Source organism: Cephus cinctus, unplaced genomic scaffold (genome assembly GCF_000341935.2).
Source record: "Cephus cinctus unplaced genomic scaffold, Ccin1 Ccin1_scaffold0504, whole genome shotgun sequence".
Lineage (NCBI taxonomy): Eukaryota > Metazoa > Arthropoda > Insecta > Hymenoptera > Cephidae > Cephus > Cephus cinctus.
The window spans coordinates 18,858-37,660 of record NW_014333171.1 but is presented as its reverse complement, the minus strand read 5'-3'; the positions used below and the strand labels follow the sequence as shown (position 1 = coordinate 37,660).

General features: G+C 39.4%; 4 protein-coding genes across 5 annotated transcripts in view; 3 read left to right on the top strand and 1 right to left on the bottom strand.

The window, feature by feature from the left end:
• Positions 1 to 7,621, top strand: part of LOC107268255 — an 80,378-nt gene extending 72,757 nt beyond the window's left edge. Inside the window, exons 6-8 of the mRNA XM_015740850.2 lie at positions 3,838 to 4,033; positions 4,112 to 4,231; positions 4,340 to 7,621. Coding sequence (XP_015596336.1) covers positions 3,838 to 4,033; positions 4,112 to 4,231; positions 4,340 to 4,529 — 506 coding nt within the window. The 3' untranslated portion in view covers positions 4,530 to 7,621. The remainder of the gene's footprint in view (positions 1 to 3,837; positions 4,034 to 4,111; positions 4,232 to 4,339) is intronic.
• Positions 7,622 to 7,715: 94 nt separating this feature from the next.
• On the bottom strand, positions 7,716 to 11,676 carry LOC107268250. Of its 2 annotated transcripts, none has more exons than XM_015740840.2 (16): positions 11,391 to 11,676; positions 11,206 to 11,319; positions 10,997 to 11,132; positions 10,849 to 10,938; positions 10,604 to 10,773; positions 10,380 to 10,541; positions 10,002 to 10,320; positions 9,832 to 9,945; positions 9,379 to 9,770; positions 9,213 to 9,317; positions 8,877 to 9,142; positions 8,570 to 8,818; positions 8,266 to 8,497; positions 8,139 to 8,205; positions 7,994 to 8,061; positions 7,716 to 7,930 (listed from the first exon to the last, which is right to left on the bottom strand). In XM_015740840.2, the coding sequence occupies exons 1-16, from the start codon at positions 11,502 to 11,504 to the stop codon at positions 7,745 to 7,747; spliced, it is 2,784 nt and encodes a 927-aa protein (XP_015596326.1). In that variant the 5' UTR covers positions 11,505 to 11,676; the 3' UTR covers positions 7,716 to 7,744. The 2 variants fall into 2 exon arrangements, with proteins under 2 accessions (XP_015596326.1, XP_024941332.1); XM_025085564.1 differs by having other exon boundaries at positions 11,027 to 11,132.
• Positions 11,677 to 11,713: 37 nt separating this feature from the next.
• Positions 11,714 to 18,802, top strand: LOC107268249 (dynein regulatory complex protein 10). Its single transcript, XM_025085568.1, has 14 exons — positions 11,714 to 11,875; positions 11,933 to 11,989; positions 12,050 to 12,280; positions 12,362 to 12,541; positions 12,615 to 12,794; positions 12,859 to 13,069; positions 13,134 to 13,269; positions 13,363 to 13,512; positions 13,571 to 13,700; positions 13,772 to 14,190; positions 14,386 to 15,176; positions 15,667 to 16,002; positions 16,093 to 16,111; positions 16,221 to 18,802. The coding sequence occupies exons 4-10, from the start codon at positions 12,470 to 12,472 to the stop codon at positions 13,961 to 13,963; spliced, it is 1,071 nt and encodes a 356-aa protein (XP_024941336.1). The 5' UTR covers positions 11,714 to 11,875; positions 11,933 to 11,989; positions 12,050 to 12,280; positions 12,362 to 12,469; the 3' UTR covers positions 13,964 to 14,190; positions 14,386 to 15,176; positions 15,667 to 16,002; positions 16,093 to 16,111; positions 16,221 to 18,802.
• On the top strand, positions 15,805 to 16,452 carry LOC107268253. Its single transcript, XM_025085560.1, has 3 exons — positions 15,805 to 16,002; positions 16,093 to 16,111; positions 16,340 to 16,452. Exons 1-3 carry the CDS (start codon positions 15,805 to 15,807, stop codon positions 16,450 to 16,452), a joined length of 330 nt encoding a protein of 109 aa, XP_024941328.1.
• Position 18,803: the final 1 nt, after the last annotated feature.

The window sequence follows — 18,803 nt, the reverse complement described above, 5'->3', positions numbered from 1 at the left end:
AGATTGCTGAGCTCGTTAAGAAAAGAAGAAAAACCCGTGGTATCTCCCGGTACACGCTTGACCGAGCAGCTGTGGAAAAGCTCAGAATGCGTTGGGAGGGAGCAAAAAAGGAAAGAAAAATATATAAGGGATATATATGCTTTTCCATGCATACTCGGGGATGATGTAAGACGCTGTTTTACATTCGACGAACGTATTCCGACTCCTCTGTCCCCACCGAATATTCCAATCACACTGATCCGCTAGAATCACCCTCTCCACTCTTGAAACTGGAATAAAAAATTATGCGTTTCTCTTTGAACTTTCACCGCACAAACAAACGAATCTTCAATCGAATATTTTGTGGTGTTTTTATGCCTCCTGGCAATACATCCAATCGTCCAGGACTTACACAGTACTCTTGCCTATCGGTACAAGTATCCAAAGGAAGTCTTGAACTCGTCTTCAAGTTCTGATGTCCTTTAGATGTCTTCAGGAGACCATCTGTACTCCTTGACTATACCAAGGTGGGCAAACATACATTACATGCGGGTGCAGGTAGTTCCTACAGGAATTCACCCTCGTAAATATCTTAAGGATGTCCTTCGGTTGGTACGCTCTTATCAACTGCCCCATAAGGCATGTGAAATCCGCTTAGAAAAAGTTGGAAGACATATAAAAGGACTGGTCGGCGGTAACGCGATTTCATATCAAAAGCTCAAGGGTGGCCAATAACCAAGCGTGTAACGTTATTACTCGACAGACTTCCAACGTAACTTCCGTAACATCCGGAACGTCTTTCCATTCCGGTAACACAGTTACGCGCTCGTTCATTCGTCCGGATTATTTGTCGAATTTCGTGAAATGGTGCATTCCCGCTCGAGATACTTTTCTGTACTCTTTACCATCTCCTTTCACGTATACAGATATATACCTACATACGTCTGTACCTCGTGAGTCTGGTATTTCATAAGTTATTTAGAATGGGTGCAGAAGGTTATTACAGGAGAATATCTCAAAGTTAGTTCACTCTTGACTGTACTTAATTCAAGGGCAAATTGGGCCCAGTACGTTCAATGGTTATATCAAACTACCCTGTGCCTCCTCCCTGGAAGATACCATAGACTCTCGTGTACTTCATATTTCATGAGGCTCGAGATGCATCAACTATTCCGGGCAGGTTCGAAGTGTTTGTTACTCAGCCGATAAGGGCTGTAAGGGATGGAAGGTTCTACAGGATATGGGGGATGGCTCCTGTAACATCTGTCGGATCTTAAAACCACCCCTGTACACTATAACGCATCTGTGCACGGACACCTTACTCTTGGCTTCTGCTGTTCTTCTCTGTTTGACCACATCACGTAATCCATACAATATAGAAAGCTCGTCTCGTAGGTATAACTGTTGGTTTTTACATAATTTCCAAAGAATTTTGTCCAACTGATAAAAGAGATAGTATGATGGTTTCCTTGTTCGATATACGGACAATCCCCCATAAATTCTAAACGTATCTCCGAACCTCTTCTCGATTTCCCGACACGGCAATAAATTCACATCAGCGTTCTCGAAGCTTCTGGAAATAACACTCGAGCCCTTCAGGCTTCCGTACACCTGACTGTAGCGGCAACATACGTTGATCGACCATACCTACTGATTTATTTAGGCAAAATTAAAAGACTCTTCTCATTCTTCTACGAATTCCTGTGTCCCGTTACTTCTTCTTCGACTCTGTTCTCTTTGTTGTATTTCTTTTTCTACTTTCTTCTCTCGCGTGATCGAAGGCGTTCACTCTGGTTCATACCGCAGCCAAGAATTTCCCAAGAGGCCATGAGAAAAGGTTCTGTATATTTCTACGTTCGTTGTCAGACGCACTTGAGACGTCTTGCGCTGTTAGACAATCCGTCACTCAATTCGAAGGTTGATTTCGCGTGTCTCTGCTCCTGGAGTAACGATCTCCCTCGAGGACAGCACTGTACACTACACGAATCTTATACATGAAACTTCGTGCGATATAAGTGTCGGCAAAGAACAGTTATGAGTTACGGAGTAAAGTACAGAAGGAGTACAATGAACGAATGAAATTTTAAGTAAGCAATAAAAGCAACGTCGATATCAATGATAATGAGGAATGTACTTAAAGAGAGTCCTGGTAGCAGGAACGAAAAGTACGTATGGTTATTTTTTGGGTGAACAAAATTAAAGCGTCCCTTCGTCCTCGAATTGTAGGATGAAACTGAATAAAGTAGATCGTGCCTTACCGTTCAGCCAATCTCAGAAAGTAGTCTATTCGCAGCTCGACTATTCGCTGCGATTTCGTTTAATGTTTTATAAAGTCGAGTAAGAAGCTGCCGGTGAATGTCCATGGGAATCCCGAACCGAAAAAGTTTCTTTCCTTTAGTGAACCTGGCACTTATGGTGGTTGGGAGCTATGGTGTTACTGTTCCGTAGGTGTTATACTCGAGTGACTTTAACTCGTGTTTACACGTGTCAGACCAATTTCGTCAGACCTTCGTCATTTGCCAAGAGTTAACTGTTAAGAGATTGTGCGCCAGCCCTAAATTCAATTAACTTTCGAAACTGTACGTGCGTGTAATGTGTTTGGGGAAGATCTTGGCAAGTTTGGAGAAAATAAGATTTGCACTTTTTCTTATTCCTTTTCTCTTGTCAGAAAACGGAAATGATATACGACACAGTTGCTACTAGAATTTTTATACTCTGAACTGTACTTAAATATTTTTTTCGATAAGATAACGTTGGACATGAACAGTGAGAGAGGAAGAGAGGAAGAGAGAAATTGAAGGGATAAATTCTGCATGGTATTCAATTCGAGGAAGCTGGTACTTGTCTCAGTTTAAAATACAATGGTGAGGCATGTGTCATTGTCAGGGAGGATCGCGGATGGGGTATTGTTTATGTTAGAAACAATGCTCGTAATTCCTGAGCGATTCTTAACCGGCACTAAGGGGTTAAATTCTCCCTTGGCTTGGAATCTTATTCCCATTGTTAGCAAAGAAAACACATTGTCTTCTAAGCTTGAAGATTTACATAGATTTTTCAGAGCTTTGCACTTGCTGTCAGAAAAGTTTTTATTCCCCAATAATTTTTCATACGAAACTTATATTTTACTCACGCCATTGAAACCTGCCTTGTAAATCGGAATTTTGCCTTTTCACTTCGCCAGAGCGAGACACACTGAGGAATTAAAAGTTGGCTCGATCGATACTCGTATAAGTAAAACATGAGAGATGAAGCGAAGCGGGGAAAGAAATGAAAAGGGAAATTTCGAGGTAACCAGTAAGGAAAAGAAAATGAAAGCAGACTGACTAAAAGTGTCGAATTTCCAAGAAAAGACTCGAATCAATCAATGGTGATGTTGCCAGCCCCCTAGGGCTTGCTAGTATGCTGCTAATGAAAAAACCTGAACGTAAATTACTCCTCGGCTTCCATCAAATACCTACTGGGTGTCGCGTACTTTTAAAAGTGTCAGCCCTGAGATCTGCATCGTTAATCACAAAAACGGGGCGTGAGGTCGATCGAAATTTCAAAGGAATGCGACGGACAGAATACGGGCTAAGAATTGATGCGGTCAAAGGTGTATCGAACATCATGTAAATTCAGCTTAATATCACGAAAGTATGTTAACATCTCAAATTCACCGTTGAAAATATAAATGTCTGCTCTTGCCAAATCCAGGAGATTCGTAAGGGTGCAATTTCAATATGTCCTAAATACATACATCTTGATTTATTAATTCTGTCGCAAGACTCGGAATCCTAACGATACTAATACGGTACTATACTATATTGTATCACAGTATAGTACGTTCATGGCGTCTAACTGTCGCGTGACTCATTTCAGGCGGCGGTTTGTCGCGTCCCAAGATGACTCTGAATCTCGATGGGGGTGGAACTGGAGCGACTAATTCAGGAGGGTTGGCTGGTCAGTTGGTCATAAAGAAACCAGTTGCGCTAAGTCTAGGTCTGCCACTAGAAATAAATACGACTCGTGGGTCGGCTGATCTAGTGGATGTTGATCTTCCTCTAGAGAGACAAGGGTGAGTATCTACAACGGATCATCTTAAACCAGCTTCTCTTGACACACGTATTTCACGAGTTTACGATTTTTCTTTTAGGTGGTATCACGGTTCTATCACGCGCATCGAAGCAGAGGCTGTTCTTCGTTTGCTAAGAGAAGGCAGCTATCTGGTGAGGAACAGCGAATCCACTAAACAGGATTATTCCTTATCCTTAAAGTAAGTAATATTCCAACTTCGGTCCAAGTGCCATTTCGGAAGCTCGAACTGGAACTTAGTACCTCGAAAATGCAAACCCATTCGCATGAGAGTTATTTCATTTTTCAGGAGTGCCAGAGGCTTCATGCATATGCGAATCCAACGGAACGAGGAACTTAAGGCTTATATACTAGGACAGTTCAGCAAACCGTTCGAGAGCATACCGGAAATGGTGCGTCATTTCAGCGTTAATCGCCTTCCGATTCGTGGCGCCGAGCACATGTGTCTTCTCCATCCAGTGATAGCTCAGCTTTTGTAGCGCATCTATCGGAGCGCCCTCTAAGGCGCTTGCAATTTTATCTACCACGATTTCTTTTTAATTTTCCTAATGCCACAGACTGGCCCAAAGACGCACCTGTCAAGACTAAGCTATACCTGTCGCTCTATAATAAGACACGAAGCTACTTTGACCGTCAAACTACATAGGGCACGGACTAGAAAAGCTTTTTTGGTAAGCCTGGCTAAAAAAAAAAGAGGACAATAATTGATTTGGAAGGTTTGAAGTGCGCGAATTGCGAAAAAAAATGGGAAGAAATCCACATACAGTACAAAGTAATAATTGTCAAGACAGTCCGAAGACACAATGGCGGCTAACATATCTTGACAGCGAGTACCATGGTGGTCTGCTGAATTGGATATTAGCCTTGTGATTCCTTCGTCATATTCGAAATACCTCAATGCCGACCATACACGTAAAGATTCCACAGCTGTTTAGAAAGGACGTCTGATCTCATCGGCTCACGATGTCCCTGGGACGTCCGATCCACGTTTTAATGAATCTTGGACGTTGTGTTGTCGATGGGATACTTTATACTTATAAATGTACCATGTAGAAAATTAAGAATACAAAAAATTCCTCTTACACAATAGACGCAATCAACATAATACCTTCTTTGACAAGGATGATTTTCTGCTAAATTATTAATAATACATTAAACAATTAATAAGACAACAAATTTGCACTGATATTAAGAAGCAATGAAGTCCCATTACATTGTTTGATTAAGAAGCGAGTACATTGTAGGATTACAATTCAGTATCTACACCGGGTCTTCCCTGATACACAGTGTAAGCCTACTACTACTTTTGAAAAATTTGCAAAAAAAAAGTATATATAAAATTTTTCTATATGACATTTGAGTAGGGCACGAGCATTATGTGGGTGAAATGAAAGATTGAAAAATAAGTGATAAAGAGACGAAGGAACTAATGATCGATACACGGCATAACATCTACCTGAAGATCATCTGTATATCATTCGAAAAAAAGAATGACCATCTTCCCATTCCTGACGAATCCCACTACCCAATAAGGTGTGCAAGAATGTTAAGATAATTTGCGTAGCCTTAGAGAAAAGACATGTTAGCAGAAAGACATTATTACGATAATAAGTGTCGACTACTCGTAGAGTAGTAACCTAACCTAGTACTAACCTAACCTGCGATTGCTGCAGAAAAGCCAAAGATACATCATTTATCGTTACAATAGTAGGCCCAGTAAAAATGGGGCCCGATGATGAATACAGTGACGATCAAAACGAATAAATGAGGAAGAAGAAGAAAAGAAGGAGAAGAAATGACAATTGCATAAATAAAATCCAAGAAAAACAGGATCGATATAAAATGCCAAATATTACTTTTAATCGTAATCGTCTTTAGTAAGCATTTAATTTATTCGTCGTCGTTGATAAGCGATAGTCTTAAATAACGGATTAATTAATGGAGAGCGATTAATAAACTTATTAATTCAACTCTCAAGATAACGGGCCAACGTGAATGAACTATTTGGGATACGATTCCACTCCTGTTTAATGAACGAACGGCAACAAAAAATGGCAATGAACAAATAAATTGCACAATCGCGAAAGAAATATTATAGAAAACGGAGTATCGCCGTTCCCGAATCGATTTGTTCGTTAATTTGTTATTTTTAAATTTTACCGCGGGCGAAGTAACTGATACATATTTTTTCAATGTGATATTACTTTGTTACAGAGTACCTAGCTTAGTCCACCTGTGATCTGTTATTATTTGTTGAATCACACGCGTGCAATATTTGTGCGATTAACGATCGTCGCAGCGACCGAAAACGTAATTTCGTACTTAGACGTTGAAAAGGAAAGAACAAGACGTCCGTGATGTAACAATAATCTTTTCGTGTACAACAAAAAAAAATTGTCAACAGTAAAACAGTGCGCGCAAATAACAAAATTCAAATATTCGTCAACGATGAATGCGACAGACGAATAATAGAAGCTTTCAAACTCGCCGGAAGTATCTTGAGATGACGAAAGAAAAAATGACGGCAGGACGAGTGCCAGATACTTCATTAATTTTCCATAAGCGATTACTCAGACAGCCAAATGTGTCTCTTCCAAAAATAATGAAATTCCTTTTTTCAAATATTAGCTTTTTTTTTTTGTTTCGAAATAACGTCACTGCTTTCTTTCATTTGATACAATTAACAACGTATCTATTTACTACGATATTAGATTTTTTATCCGGCACTCCAAAACCCTCGTAGCACTATTTACCCTGATACGTCATTCGAAAGGGAAACCCTGTACTTTAAGCTGCCAGTATTATTAATTGTAATCAATAATGCATATCCACGTTAAGGTTTAAGATATTATTGTCCCATTGCGAACGATTATTGATAATATTATAATCTATATATTTATTTGATATTATATTTATTGCATCGTGTCGTTGGCCAATGGTTGTATGCGCGGTTCTATACGTTGATTTAATCGTAAGAGTCGTAGTTCACCTAATAACCGTTAGCGATAGGCAGATAGTCGGTTAGTGTTAATTATTATTATTATATATTATTATTGCGATTATTATTATTATTATTAAACACTGTCGTATGATATGGTAGAGCTAACTAACTTGTAGATACTCCCTGTACCTTGAAATTTATATGACGTAGTCTGTAACTTTGACGCGTATGCAGATACACACGTACACATATGTATACATACACATAAATATATTATTATTATGAATAACCTAGATCGGAACTGTCCAACTGTGGTGGTTCTGCCAAGTTCAGTCTATCTGTTGGCCACCAGTTGGATGTTCTGTTCAGACTGTAGTCAGTTTAAAGGGGTCAGGTTACAGCCCCGTAATTAACCAAGTAAACGATTAACTTATGCATTATACTCGCCTCCCATGTAAGCGAATACCGAACGGATGTGCAATAGCGAGGAGAAGGATTGTATGAGGTGCGAGGAAAATATTTTTCTTGTTGCAGGAAAACCGTCAACGTTTCAGCGAACAAAGTGAATCCATCTCATTCAATAGTATTGTGTATTCTGGAATTCCTTCTTAATAAAAATTTAATAAGTTATTTCACGGTATAACACCATTAAGGACTATCCAGATATTAATCTAGGATAAGAAATTCCCAGTCTCCTTGTTTTTTGGTTTTGTAGATACAAAGTGCTTTTTTTGGCTTGTGCGTTTTTTGTTCTTATGCGTTTTCAGTTTCACCGTCCTCGGAATCCAATTTTATTGTAGTGCCTGATTGGCGAATTGAATATTTTGACTCGGTAATTGTCTCTCTAATCATTTTACTTGGTTCTTGGGCTATTTGCAGCTTTTGAATTGTACTACTTTTTAGAATAACCGAGGAATGTTGTTCCTCCCGTGTTACTTCCTGAAATATTATTAGGTTCGTTTAATGACGTGGTTAAGTTTTGTGGCTTTTTTGGTAACTCACTTCGTTTATTGTATCCTGAACTGGAGGCTCCGCAGGAGCAGCTAGTTTTCTCGCACTCATTCTTCTTTCTATAGAAACCCAGTAAAGTTTTCGTGAAGCGAAAGTCTGGACTGTCTAGTAGTATATAAAATATTGAATTACTAACGGGATACGCTACTAGGTCTTCGTGCACTGGAAATGCTTGGGCGATTTGAAATTGGAGCCTCTATTTCCTGAAATTTTTTCAAAATTTATGTAATGTTCTTTGCACTGACTTTCATTTCATATCATACCATAGGAATAGTTTTATCCACTTCATCTTCTTTGCAACTATTGCCACAAACTGGTTTAATTGAAACTGGACGACCTTTGTACAATTGACCATCTGTACCTTTCACGAGTCCTTCCGTTAATTGTATCGCTTCCGGTCCCCATTGGGTCAGAAAATGTCCAACCCTCATTACTCTTTGTTGAGGAGTAGTCACTGTATGACTTCCGCCGCAGTACCGATTGCACAAATGGTCTCTGAACGAAGAAAGGTGGTTTTGAAAAGTGAAGTAGAGCGATCGGTGGTATCGCGTACACGTCTTCCGGTACCTTGGGGTTTTTACTAATATTTCTTCCTTCGTTGCTTTTGCCTTCCTTGCCTCTTCCTGCAGCGCGGCTTCTAACTGTACCATGTTTCTACCATGGGGTAACTTTCTTTGCTGCTTTCTCACTTGATCCAGTTCATAGGTCAAGTACGGTTTTATACTTCTTGTACAGGGCATTGGCTCAGCATGGAAACCATTACCTTCCTCCATTCTCATTACCACGTTCTTGTCACACGATATGCATTGCACGTCTCTGAATGAAGAATGGGTAATGATAATGGAAAATTTCTTGGACCAATGATAAGAGTTACCTTAACATCTTTTTCGTTCCGGCAGCTTCGGCCTCTTTTCGCATTTCTGACAGAGCCTTAAGCTTCTCTTGGAGAGTCTTTAATTTTGCGTTAACGAAATCTTTCAAAGGAGACATTTCCATTTTGTCCACTTTATTTTCTACCCCTTTTTGTACCTCGTCCAAAGCCTGCTGCCACACACTTTCTTGCTGGGACAATTTGCCAATAGCATCTTCAAGCCCGCGCGCAAGATCATCGCAGGCTGCATCGAATTGATCATACGAGACCTGAATGCAAATGTCATTGAATAAATTATCTACAAGAGAAATTCATTCTACTAGTAAAATGTTTAACAACTTTTCTATTGACTGCTTGTGCGTCAGCTTTATCTGCCAACGCATCTTCCAAATCTTCTTTATCCGCCTTTATAGTTTTTAAGAGTTCAATTTGTTCTACAAGAGCCTATCAAAAATAGGTAAGATCAAATGTGTGAATAATTTCATTTAGATTGATCGATAAATACGTTAGTATGGGTTTCACGAGCTTCTCGTTCATCCAATAACCTATTGGCAGTCTGACTGACACGTTCCAGGTCAGCCTGTATACTTTGGATCTTGGATACTAATTCATTTGGTCCTGGAGATACTTCCAACGCCATTACGTTCATGCTGCTGCTGTTCACTTTTTCCATAATCAAACCTATATCTATTTCTATGGCTCTAACACGCTCGCCCAATTCGTGCAGTGCGTCCCCATACATTGCTTCAATGTTCTTAACAGCTTCCATACAACTGGAAATGTTAGTGTCTTCTGTCTCGCCAACTTCAATTTCAACACTTCCAGTTGTCTCCTTCTGAATTTCGACTTCCTTAATGCTTGCTGTCTGGGGTACACCAGACTTCTCTGTGGTAGCTACTAAAAGATCAATCAACGTTATTGGTATTGCTTCGGGTTGAGTATCTTGATGATGTGTTACTTGATGAGGCTTTCAACATCTTCGACTGCAGTTCTGACACTTCGACTTGTACTTTACCAACATCATTTTTTAACGTTGCCAGGACGCTTCGTATTTCAGCAATTTCTGTATTGACTGGAAAAGGAATTTTTCTTGTCAAGTCAATATTAACTGCGATTGGATTTTCGTACTTATGAAACTGCGCTTAGGTGATGCAGGTTTTGTAACAATTGTCTCAATTTCAGCTGTTGCTTCGGCGGATATTGCAGGAGTCGTAGAATCTGTTTCTTTTGTTGTTGGAACGTCACTTTTTAATTGATTATTTTTCGCTTTTGTATCCACCTCCTCGTTTTGAGTGCCTTGTTCTATAACGATCTCTTGAGGCTTCAGAGAAAGATATTCTTCCACGTGTTCAAGACGTTCACGTATTTCATCAATAGTCTGATTATTCGAACCAGTCCCTATCCCGGTTGAATCGCCTTTTATAAGATCTTGCAGCATTGTCGCAAGCTGAGTTAACAATATTGTTTTTTAAATAATAAGGACCTTACAAAAGTTTCCCTAATTACCTTATCGACGGTCTGTTCAGTGGCATCTAATCTTTTTCCAATATTAATAAGATGCCACATATCCGAAAGTGGGTCACTGGCACTGGCTTTCACACGCTCAATCATCTCTGGATTATTCGCAAATTCCTCCATTGCATGAAATTTCTCATGAAGTTTCCTGACCTACGTCAACGTCAACCAAGGCTAATTAAATTAATTCCCAACCTTGGAAAACCGTCACTCACGCTGTCATCGAGTTGCTTGAAGGCCAAAACCGTAGGCGTTGTACCGTCGATCAAGGGTTCGATGAAGATGACAGATTGGCTTTCACCGTTGACACCGACGCCAATTTGTTGTTTGACGCCCTTTGACTTCTTGGCAGCTGGTGCACCTTCTTCGAGGGAAGTGTCTGATCCTGATATCGATACATTCAAAGGACGTTAGGACGACGAAGTTAACGAAGCATTTCTCTTCTAGCAATGAAATATACCTTGCTCTCTTCCTGTTTTTCCTCGGGCTGTTGCTGGAGCACTTGCAGCGGATCTTTTTTGTTTTACACTTTCTGGCGAATCTTTCGTTTCTGTATATAAATACGAACCAATTGTTTATGCAACTAATACACATTTCTTATGTGCTACCTTCTGTATAAACTTCGGCTTTTACTGAACTATTCTCAGTATTCTGAACTCGCTGTTTAATGTTTCCCGAATCGTCCGTAATACTGTACTGCTGAAAATGCAAACTTGGACCAGCCTTCAAGGACGCTACCATAGTCTAGATGACATAACATAAGTTTATACGTCAACCAATCTATGATATGTATATGGCTCGAATTCTTCATAAAAACCTTTATCCTGTTGGCTTCGTCGCCCCTAAATTCGACTTTCGTATTGCGCAAGTTAATTTGATGCAGCAAAACATGCAGAAAATTGTGCAAAATATTGAGGTTGACTGCGCCCACCTGATAGACAGATCTGTTTACTTAAATGTCACTTCAATAAAGAATTATCGCGACGTGGTGATTGCTACTACCTCAGGAGTCCCAAGAGCAAGATCCAACATTTGTGGTAAAGTGACCTGAAGACTGGCAATTTCTGAATCTGGCGAATTGTTTGCTGCCCCTGGTCCTGCAACTTTTGCAGCCATCTTCTCAATTTGTATAGACGATAGTATACTGATTACTTTTTACGAATGATTGATAAAAGCGCGATTCTTCGATTAATTTCATCGACTAGTTTCAGAACAATTAATGACATTACGAGATTTCTGGATAACCAATTTCTGGACTTGAAGAACGAGCAATGCGTACGTTCGAACGAGTAAACGTTACTCATTTGTCTAACGGTCAACTGTTTGGCAGCATCTTCGAAAAAGTCAGATATCAAATTTGAAGCCCACTGAAGTATAACGTCCAACAATTTTTGGTTATTCAATGTGAAATTACAGAATGTTGCGTATCCCCAGGACAGGAGTACTTTTAAAAAATACCATTCATACTCCAGTAACATCTCCACAAAGTACGTAACGAAATTTCTGAAAATCCTCTACCCGAATTTTCCTATGACATATTTCAGATCCAATCCTTCTGTCAATTTTCGACAAAATCAAGAAAAAATTAGGTCTTGCAAAGAGTACGTCTCGGCGAATGAAATGCGATACAATATAGCAAATGGAACAAGTGTATTTTTCAGATGAAGAAAAAACAGAAATAGCCACAGAATCCACAGAGAATCCACCGCAGCACAATGACGAGTGGAGTGGCATCAATACTGGACAACCACGAGGATACCCACAAACGACCCATGGTTATCCCACAGGATACCCACATTATCCCGAGAATCAGCATCAGCCACCCAGAGAATAAATTAAATCCATTTTAGACCTCAGTATTCCATTTACAAGCAATGCAAAAAGTCTACTATGTATCTAGGAAAAACTTATAGAACCCCATTAGCAGAGTTTATTAAATCGTTACGTCAGTTACCATGGACACGTAACTTTAGGTTGTTGCACGTGAATATGGATGCGTTTCGTAAGCTGATTCGACAACAGTCGGAATATTGTACTTGAACGTATCGTAAAAAAAGTTTTATGGTTAAATTATTTAAACGATGGATTGCGAAGTGGCTGTGCAAAGAATGCAAACCATAATATCAAGGACATTTGGCAAATTGAAATTGGCGGTAATACCATTCAAGTAAAATTTTCATTCATACAAAAACCGATACGTTCGTCTTAAATGATTTATTGCATCAGGTTTGTCTGTCAGCAATATTAAAGTACAAGAATCTACCAAGGATCCTGACACCCGCTGAAATGTCTACCGTACAGAAGACTTGCGAATTCTATTCATCCTTTTCAGAAGATGCTGATAATTCTAATTTTGAGGATTTCAATAGTTTTACTTACAATCCGCAACTTACGATAGTCATTGAGGTAAGGGCAAGCAGTTAATAAGAAAACAAGATGAAATAGAGATTAAGCGTTTCCATTGATGCAGATACTACACAATTATCCAGAAGTTCATGAACTCGCAGAGAAACTTTTGAAAGACGTACCTGCGTCTTCCAAAAGCTTGATCTACAGTCTGGAGTTGTTCAGCAACATTATGGAAAAACGTATGAGAACAACTCCGACGGAGCATCGGCAGCACGAGTTGAAACTTCGCAATGCTTTTAAAAGTGCAAAGAAATCAGAGGAGGACATAGTAGGTAAGAGGAACCATGAAAATTATTCAAGGCCACGCATTTTTTATTACGTGAAAATGTGTATTAGCGCTGCAAGAGATGTTGGAGGAACAACAATCGCGGCACAATGAGATTATAAGAGAATTAAACGACAGCATAGCTAGAGACGAGTCTCTGATGGCAAAGATAAAGAAAAGATTGGATGACGAGAGAACAAATAAAGTGTGAGTAATAAAGCAAATAACCGTATCGCCTCGTAACCAATCAAGTTCTGTACGACCGAGACCAGATAAGTACAGAGAGAGTAAACATTCCAGAAACGAATCGGAGTCGCAGATGGTAAAGTCATTTTCAGAGATGCGGGCAATGCAGGAATCGTTACAGTCGGAGATCAATAATTGCACCGAGAGGTTGAAAGTCATAATGCAGGATAATGCGCAACGCGAGAAAGAATTGCGTGCAAGACGGTAAGAGGACTGCGACAAAAACGTATCAACTATTGAACGGCGCTGATTATATTTTTAGAACCAAGGTGGAAAGTCAATTTGTCGCACTTCTCGGTAAATACGATACCGAGATAGGCGCACGTCATCAGTTAATGGAGTCCTTAATGGCGGAATCCGAAGCACTCAGAAAAGAACAAGAAGACATTCAAGTTTGTTCACTTCTGATTTTCGTAGGGTACGATTGTACGTTCTTATTTGCACACGCCCTCTTCTCCTTTAGAGCGAATTAAATACGCAGAGTGTGCTATACACCAAATGGAAGGAAGAAAAGGAATTGGCGACGATGGAAGCTTTCAAGGAACGACTCAACGACTTCGTGAGAAATCGAGCGGCCAAAGTAATACAGAAAGCATGGCAGACGCATAACCAGCGTAATGTTACGCGGAAAAAAAAGAAATCAAAGAAGAAATAAAATCTCAGTGTGTGCTACTCGTTGCTCCGAATCTCATGAGATTGGGGAATACAGCCAGACCTTAGTCTATCACTGAAATTGGATGCCGTAGGTGCCTATGTATCTTCATTAAAGCTGTTTAAACGACAACGTGTGCAAACGTTGTGCTGCCTTACGTATAAGCCCTGTTGCCGATAGATTAGCCAAATTTTACATGACGACCGAGTTCAACTGTCGTATTTACTATGGTAACTATGTGTATAGTGGCTATCTATTCGAAAGCTTGGGATTTTATCGATTTTAGCCCAGGAAGGCTAATGGGCTGTTGCTTACCGAATAAAATATATATATTTTTTCTCTTTCTCTCCTCGCTATCTTCGGATAACACCTTCTCTCGTATATCGATCGTACCTACGTGGCTATCTGTGGCGCTCTATGTTTAGCGATGCTGAACGAGTCGACGGCATAGAAAACGCAAGGTATATAGAACGACTACGACAAACGGTGCTAAGTAAGTTCATACATTGCATGCGTGTATTTACGTTTCAACTCAGTATTCCTAGTAAATCATGGTGCGCAATAAGGACGTTAATTACAAAGCCTTGTCAGGAGTTTGTGAGGGATTAACACGAGAAAGCTCGATCTACCTCGACAGTGATTAAGCCCTCGGAACTTGCTTAAAATTTAATTACGTACTAGCTAAAAAGAATATCGAAGGCCATTACCTAATATTACCTGAATTTTTTTTTTTTTTTTTCGTATTTTTGGAAGTGATTTAACAATTTTTTTTAGCCGATCCAGCTCGATAAATAATTTTCTCATATTGATCCTGATTATTTGATTACTTGACCGTATTATTGGGAATTGCTTAGTCCAGGACTAGAGGAGAAAGACTTTCTATTTATACTATAGCTTATCTTTGGACTCGACCAACTAGATTTGCTTTTACTGGAACCATAGATATCCTGAGATTACAGAACGGACGACTCTCTATTAGGGATGGAATTGGCTGGACTTGCAGGCTCCGTGGCACCAAATTTGTAGGGGCACATTGCGTGGCGCATGCTCTGGGATATTTTGCTGGGGTGATATTCAGTCAGGCAAGCCAGGCTCAAAGCGGCCGATCATTACGAGGTACACGGCGCCCGGGAGTTCGGCTAAAAAGAGTAACAACCCATTGTAAACGTGTTGGATAATCAAAACGATTGAGAATTAAAAACACACCCGATTGGATGTAGGTACGTACAATTTTCATCTCTGCGCAATAATGAGCACAACGGAAATAAAAGTCTTGTATGTTCTCTATAATCACTGACGAATCAGAGTCCATTAGTCATAAAAATCCGTGCCCTCGGCCAATGATTTTTTCTTTTAAATTAAAAATGAATCACCCAAGTGTAATAACGACGAAGTGTACGTAACTCAAATGACAAAGATTTAAAACAGTATTGAATCCTGAATCACGGTTAAATGTATGTGAAGGTTATCAGAGCAGTGTAGCTTTAAGGTCTCGAACAAAGTATCTCTACGGTTTCTAGCTCTGCTGTCCTGCACTGTAAAGCCAGAACTTGTTTCCTCGCCCTTTAATCTGGACGTCTCAAAATCACCCTTTACCCACTGTAATCATCCGAGAGGTTTCTCTAGGAAAACAATGGACTCCTTCTTAGGTAGAATTCTCCATTGTTCACGAGTGCCATTTATGCGAGTGTCTCGTTGTCGATTAGTTTCAGTTCTGAAAATTTAGACCGCTGCAGCCTCGAGCGATGCACGACTTCGTTCCTTACTGATATTTCGGAACTTCTGGAATTCGTCAGAAACATAATATCCAATGAGGATATAAGAGCCGTTTCTAATTAGAGAAAATGACTGAGAGAATGACATTGACTTTTCATTCTCCGATAATGGAAGAGACCGAGAAGAATCTAACGACAGGAACACTTGAGCAGCGTAAAGAGGCTTTTAAAGACGACGAAGAGCTGATGAAGGAAACGACGAAATTCGTGACGGAAGTAATTGAAACGGCGACTACGGAAGCTTCCAAAAGAAAATATCAAATAGAGGTAAGAAATTGCACGCGTTCGTCAAGGGAATAAGATCAAAATAGCATGACGTTCAGTTGCACTAATGACAATTACTATTTTGTCTTACAGGGAGCCGATGCGAGCGAAGGTAACGAATTATTGAATTGTACAGTAATGTTAAAACCTCCCGATATAATAATTATTATTGTTAAAAATTTTGAGCCGAGTAGACCTAGTAACGTAAATTTTACATGTAGAGACGTTGTTAGACCCAAATCATTGGTCTGCTAACTTTAACTGGAGTTGCTTCTAACGAGTGCAGTGCTAATCGTATGATGACTACATGATTAACATGCGTTCGTAAATGCATGTGCAGGAAGTAGATTGAAGGGCGGTGATCGCATCAGCGGCTGGAACACCCGAGCTCGTGGCTTCTGCAATCGAATACTGAATGCACTTTGCCCCTGCCTCACCAACAATGGTAAATGATAGACTGATAAAACGTAGTAGTTGCTACGCTACTGGCCATTCGGATCATAGAAAAGAATATAGCATAGAGTCCATCAATGATAAAGTACTGTATCAACCATATCGAAGATCATTCCCGTGGGATCCTCAATCGCATCGATCGGCTCCTTACGATTGGGCCATCAAAGCGTTTCGAGACTGTCGTTGTGTGCCAATCCTCATGTGCGAACTTGATAGGGATCTCATTTCTTCGTGTTATTAGTATCAATCACAGTACAATTTTATTACCTTATTTTTCATAGTTGATCATCGTCATTGTCATCGTCATTAGGACGCACGATGTATTGACATGCTCGAGAGACGCATGCGTGGACGATGAATTTTTTTTTTAATCATCCAAAAATAGTTTAATGGTACGAAAAGCTGAGAATGTTAGAATATGTATTTATGATTTGAATGACTTGAATGTTTTATCATTGAACCGAGGACTGTGTTATCTTTGAGAATGCCTGTGCGATATACATAGACATCATCATGAACGAAAATTAGTTTTTCACTTGATCCAGCGAGCGGACGGGATTTTGTAGTGTCGTTCATGCATGCTAAAAATACGCCTGAAAAGTTAATAGCTTTGAGTACATATAGGATATGTGTTCTTTTCATAGAGTTATTCGCCTGGACCCCCTACCGGTATCGCTTCACGAGACCCTAACCGTTCGCTGTCTACGGGAATCCGTGCATGCGGAATAATTATTTATTAAGATAATAAATAATAGATATATTAATAATATAAGAGCCACACTACGTCAATTCCGAGTCGTGCTGTTGTTGGGCAAATGGGTGAACATCTTCGACTTGAAAAAAATATTTAATTCTAGAACGTTGACTATTCAGAGTATCATCTAGGACGTCTACGCCACTGTTTCTGATCAGCTCAGCGATTCTTCCACTGACTCCCAGTTGGACTGACAGCCAAGTAATGGCGTAGGCGACAGGGGGAATATTTTTAAAAGTCCACGTTCGATACTAACAAACCATTAAATGTCGTAGACAATTCAATCGTCTTTATAAACGGATCAACTTCGTTGCAACAATAAGTGTTGGTACATGTGCGGATCCTAAACAAAGAATGTTAAAGAAAATATATATATATGTATAAATATTTTTAATTGGAAATGCTCGTACGGGAGGATCGTTTATTGTTCTGTGATTTCATGCGTAATTGCAATATGTATCCTCTGGACGATCCTTTCAAAAAAGTTTTACGGTGTCGCATCAACTTCCCTCAGGCTTGAAAATGGAGCCGCTAGACTTTGGGTTATTAAGACAGCTTGTAATATAATCAATAAGCTTTTCATGAGCTTTTCACGTGAATTGACACTTACAGGGAAAAATCTAAGACTGCTTTTTATTGCCGTTTATCGGAGTTTCGTCACTTTTGAAAATTCATTGTACATTTTTTCCCTCTCTTTTCCTGTGCTAATACGGAAAAATTTCAAAAAAAATATCCTGATACCTATCGAGCCTATTGTTATATGCACGCACCTATCATTGGCTAATGAGTGTTTTCTAGCGCAACCAGTGACTCAATGAAAATCAATATCCAACATTACCGTCTCTTTCGTCGCGAATGGGCTGAGAATCTTTTCGCGTTACAGTTAGGTTAAGTAGATTATAAAGTTGTTATTCGGTAAATCGCGTAAGAATTGAATTAGGCATTGATGAGCATGTAGAAGTATCATTGAGGTTTTCAGGGATGCATCAGATGCATAAGTGCATCTCGGGTACCTTTTGTGATATAAAGTGATTGGGCTTTTTAGATCGGTCGGTATTAATACGTATCACAATTTCTCATGACGATCATTTTGGAAAAGTTTTATGATTTAAGATTTGATACGCATTTTGGTACGATAGCTTCTAGAGAGAGTGTCGCAATTTTCAGACGAAATGGACATATGGGACATTTTTATTCGGAACCGAATACTGGCGAAAATCAAAGCGCACTACTTTCTTACTTAATGCAGTTATGGGATCAAGAAAAATATAAAGAATATATATTAAAGAGTAACTATCATTTTTGTGACAATCAATGACATTGGAGGCCGATGCAAGAGCCGTGTGCAACGTCAGCTCGAATGAAATTCGTAGTAGGATATTAATAAAAGCGGGGCGTACAAATTGTTCAATAATGTGATGAAAAAGTTTGTATTTTTTTGTGAAATCAAGGACGTATTAAAATTTACATTAATTTTTAAGTATCGCCGCTGTAACGATCAACGTTCAATTGTACGGTGTATACATCATTGTATAAGATCTTAGATCGATGTATGTATTTAATTGGTTAATAAATATAAAAATGTAATCCTTAAAAC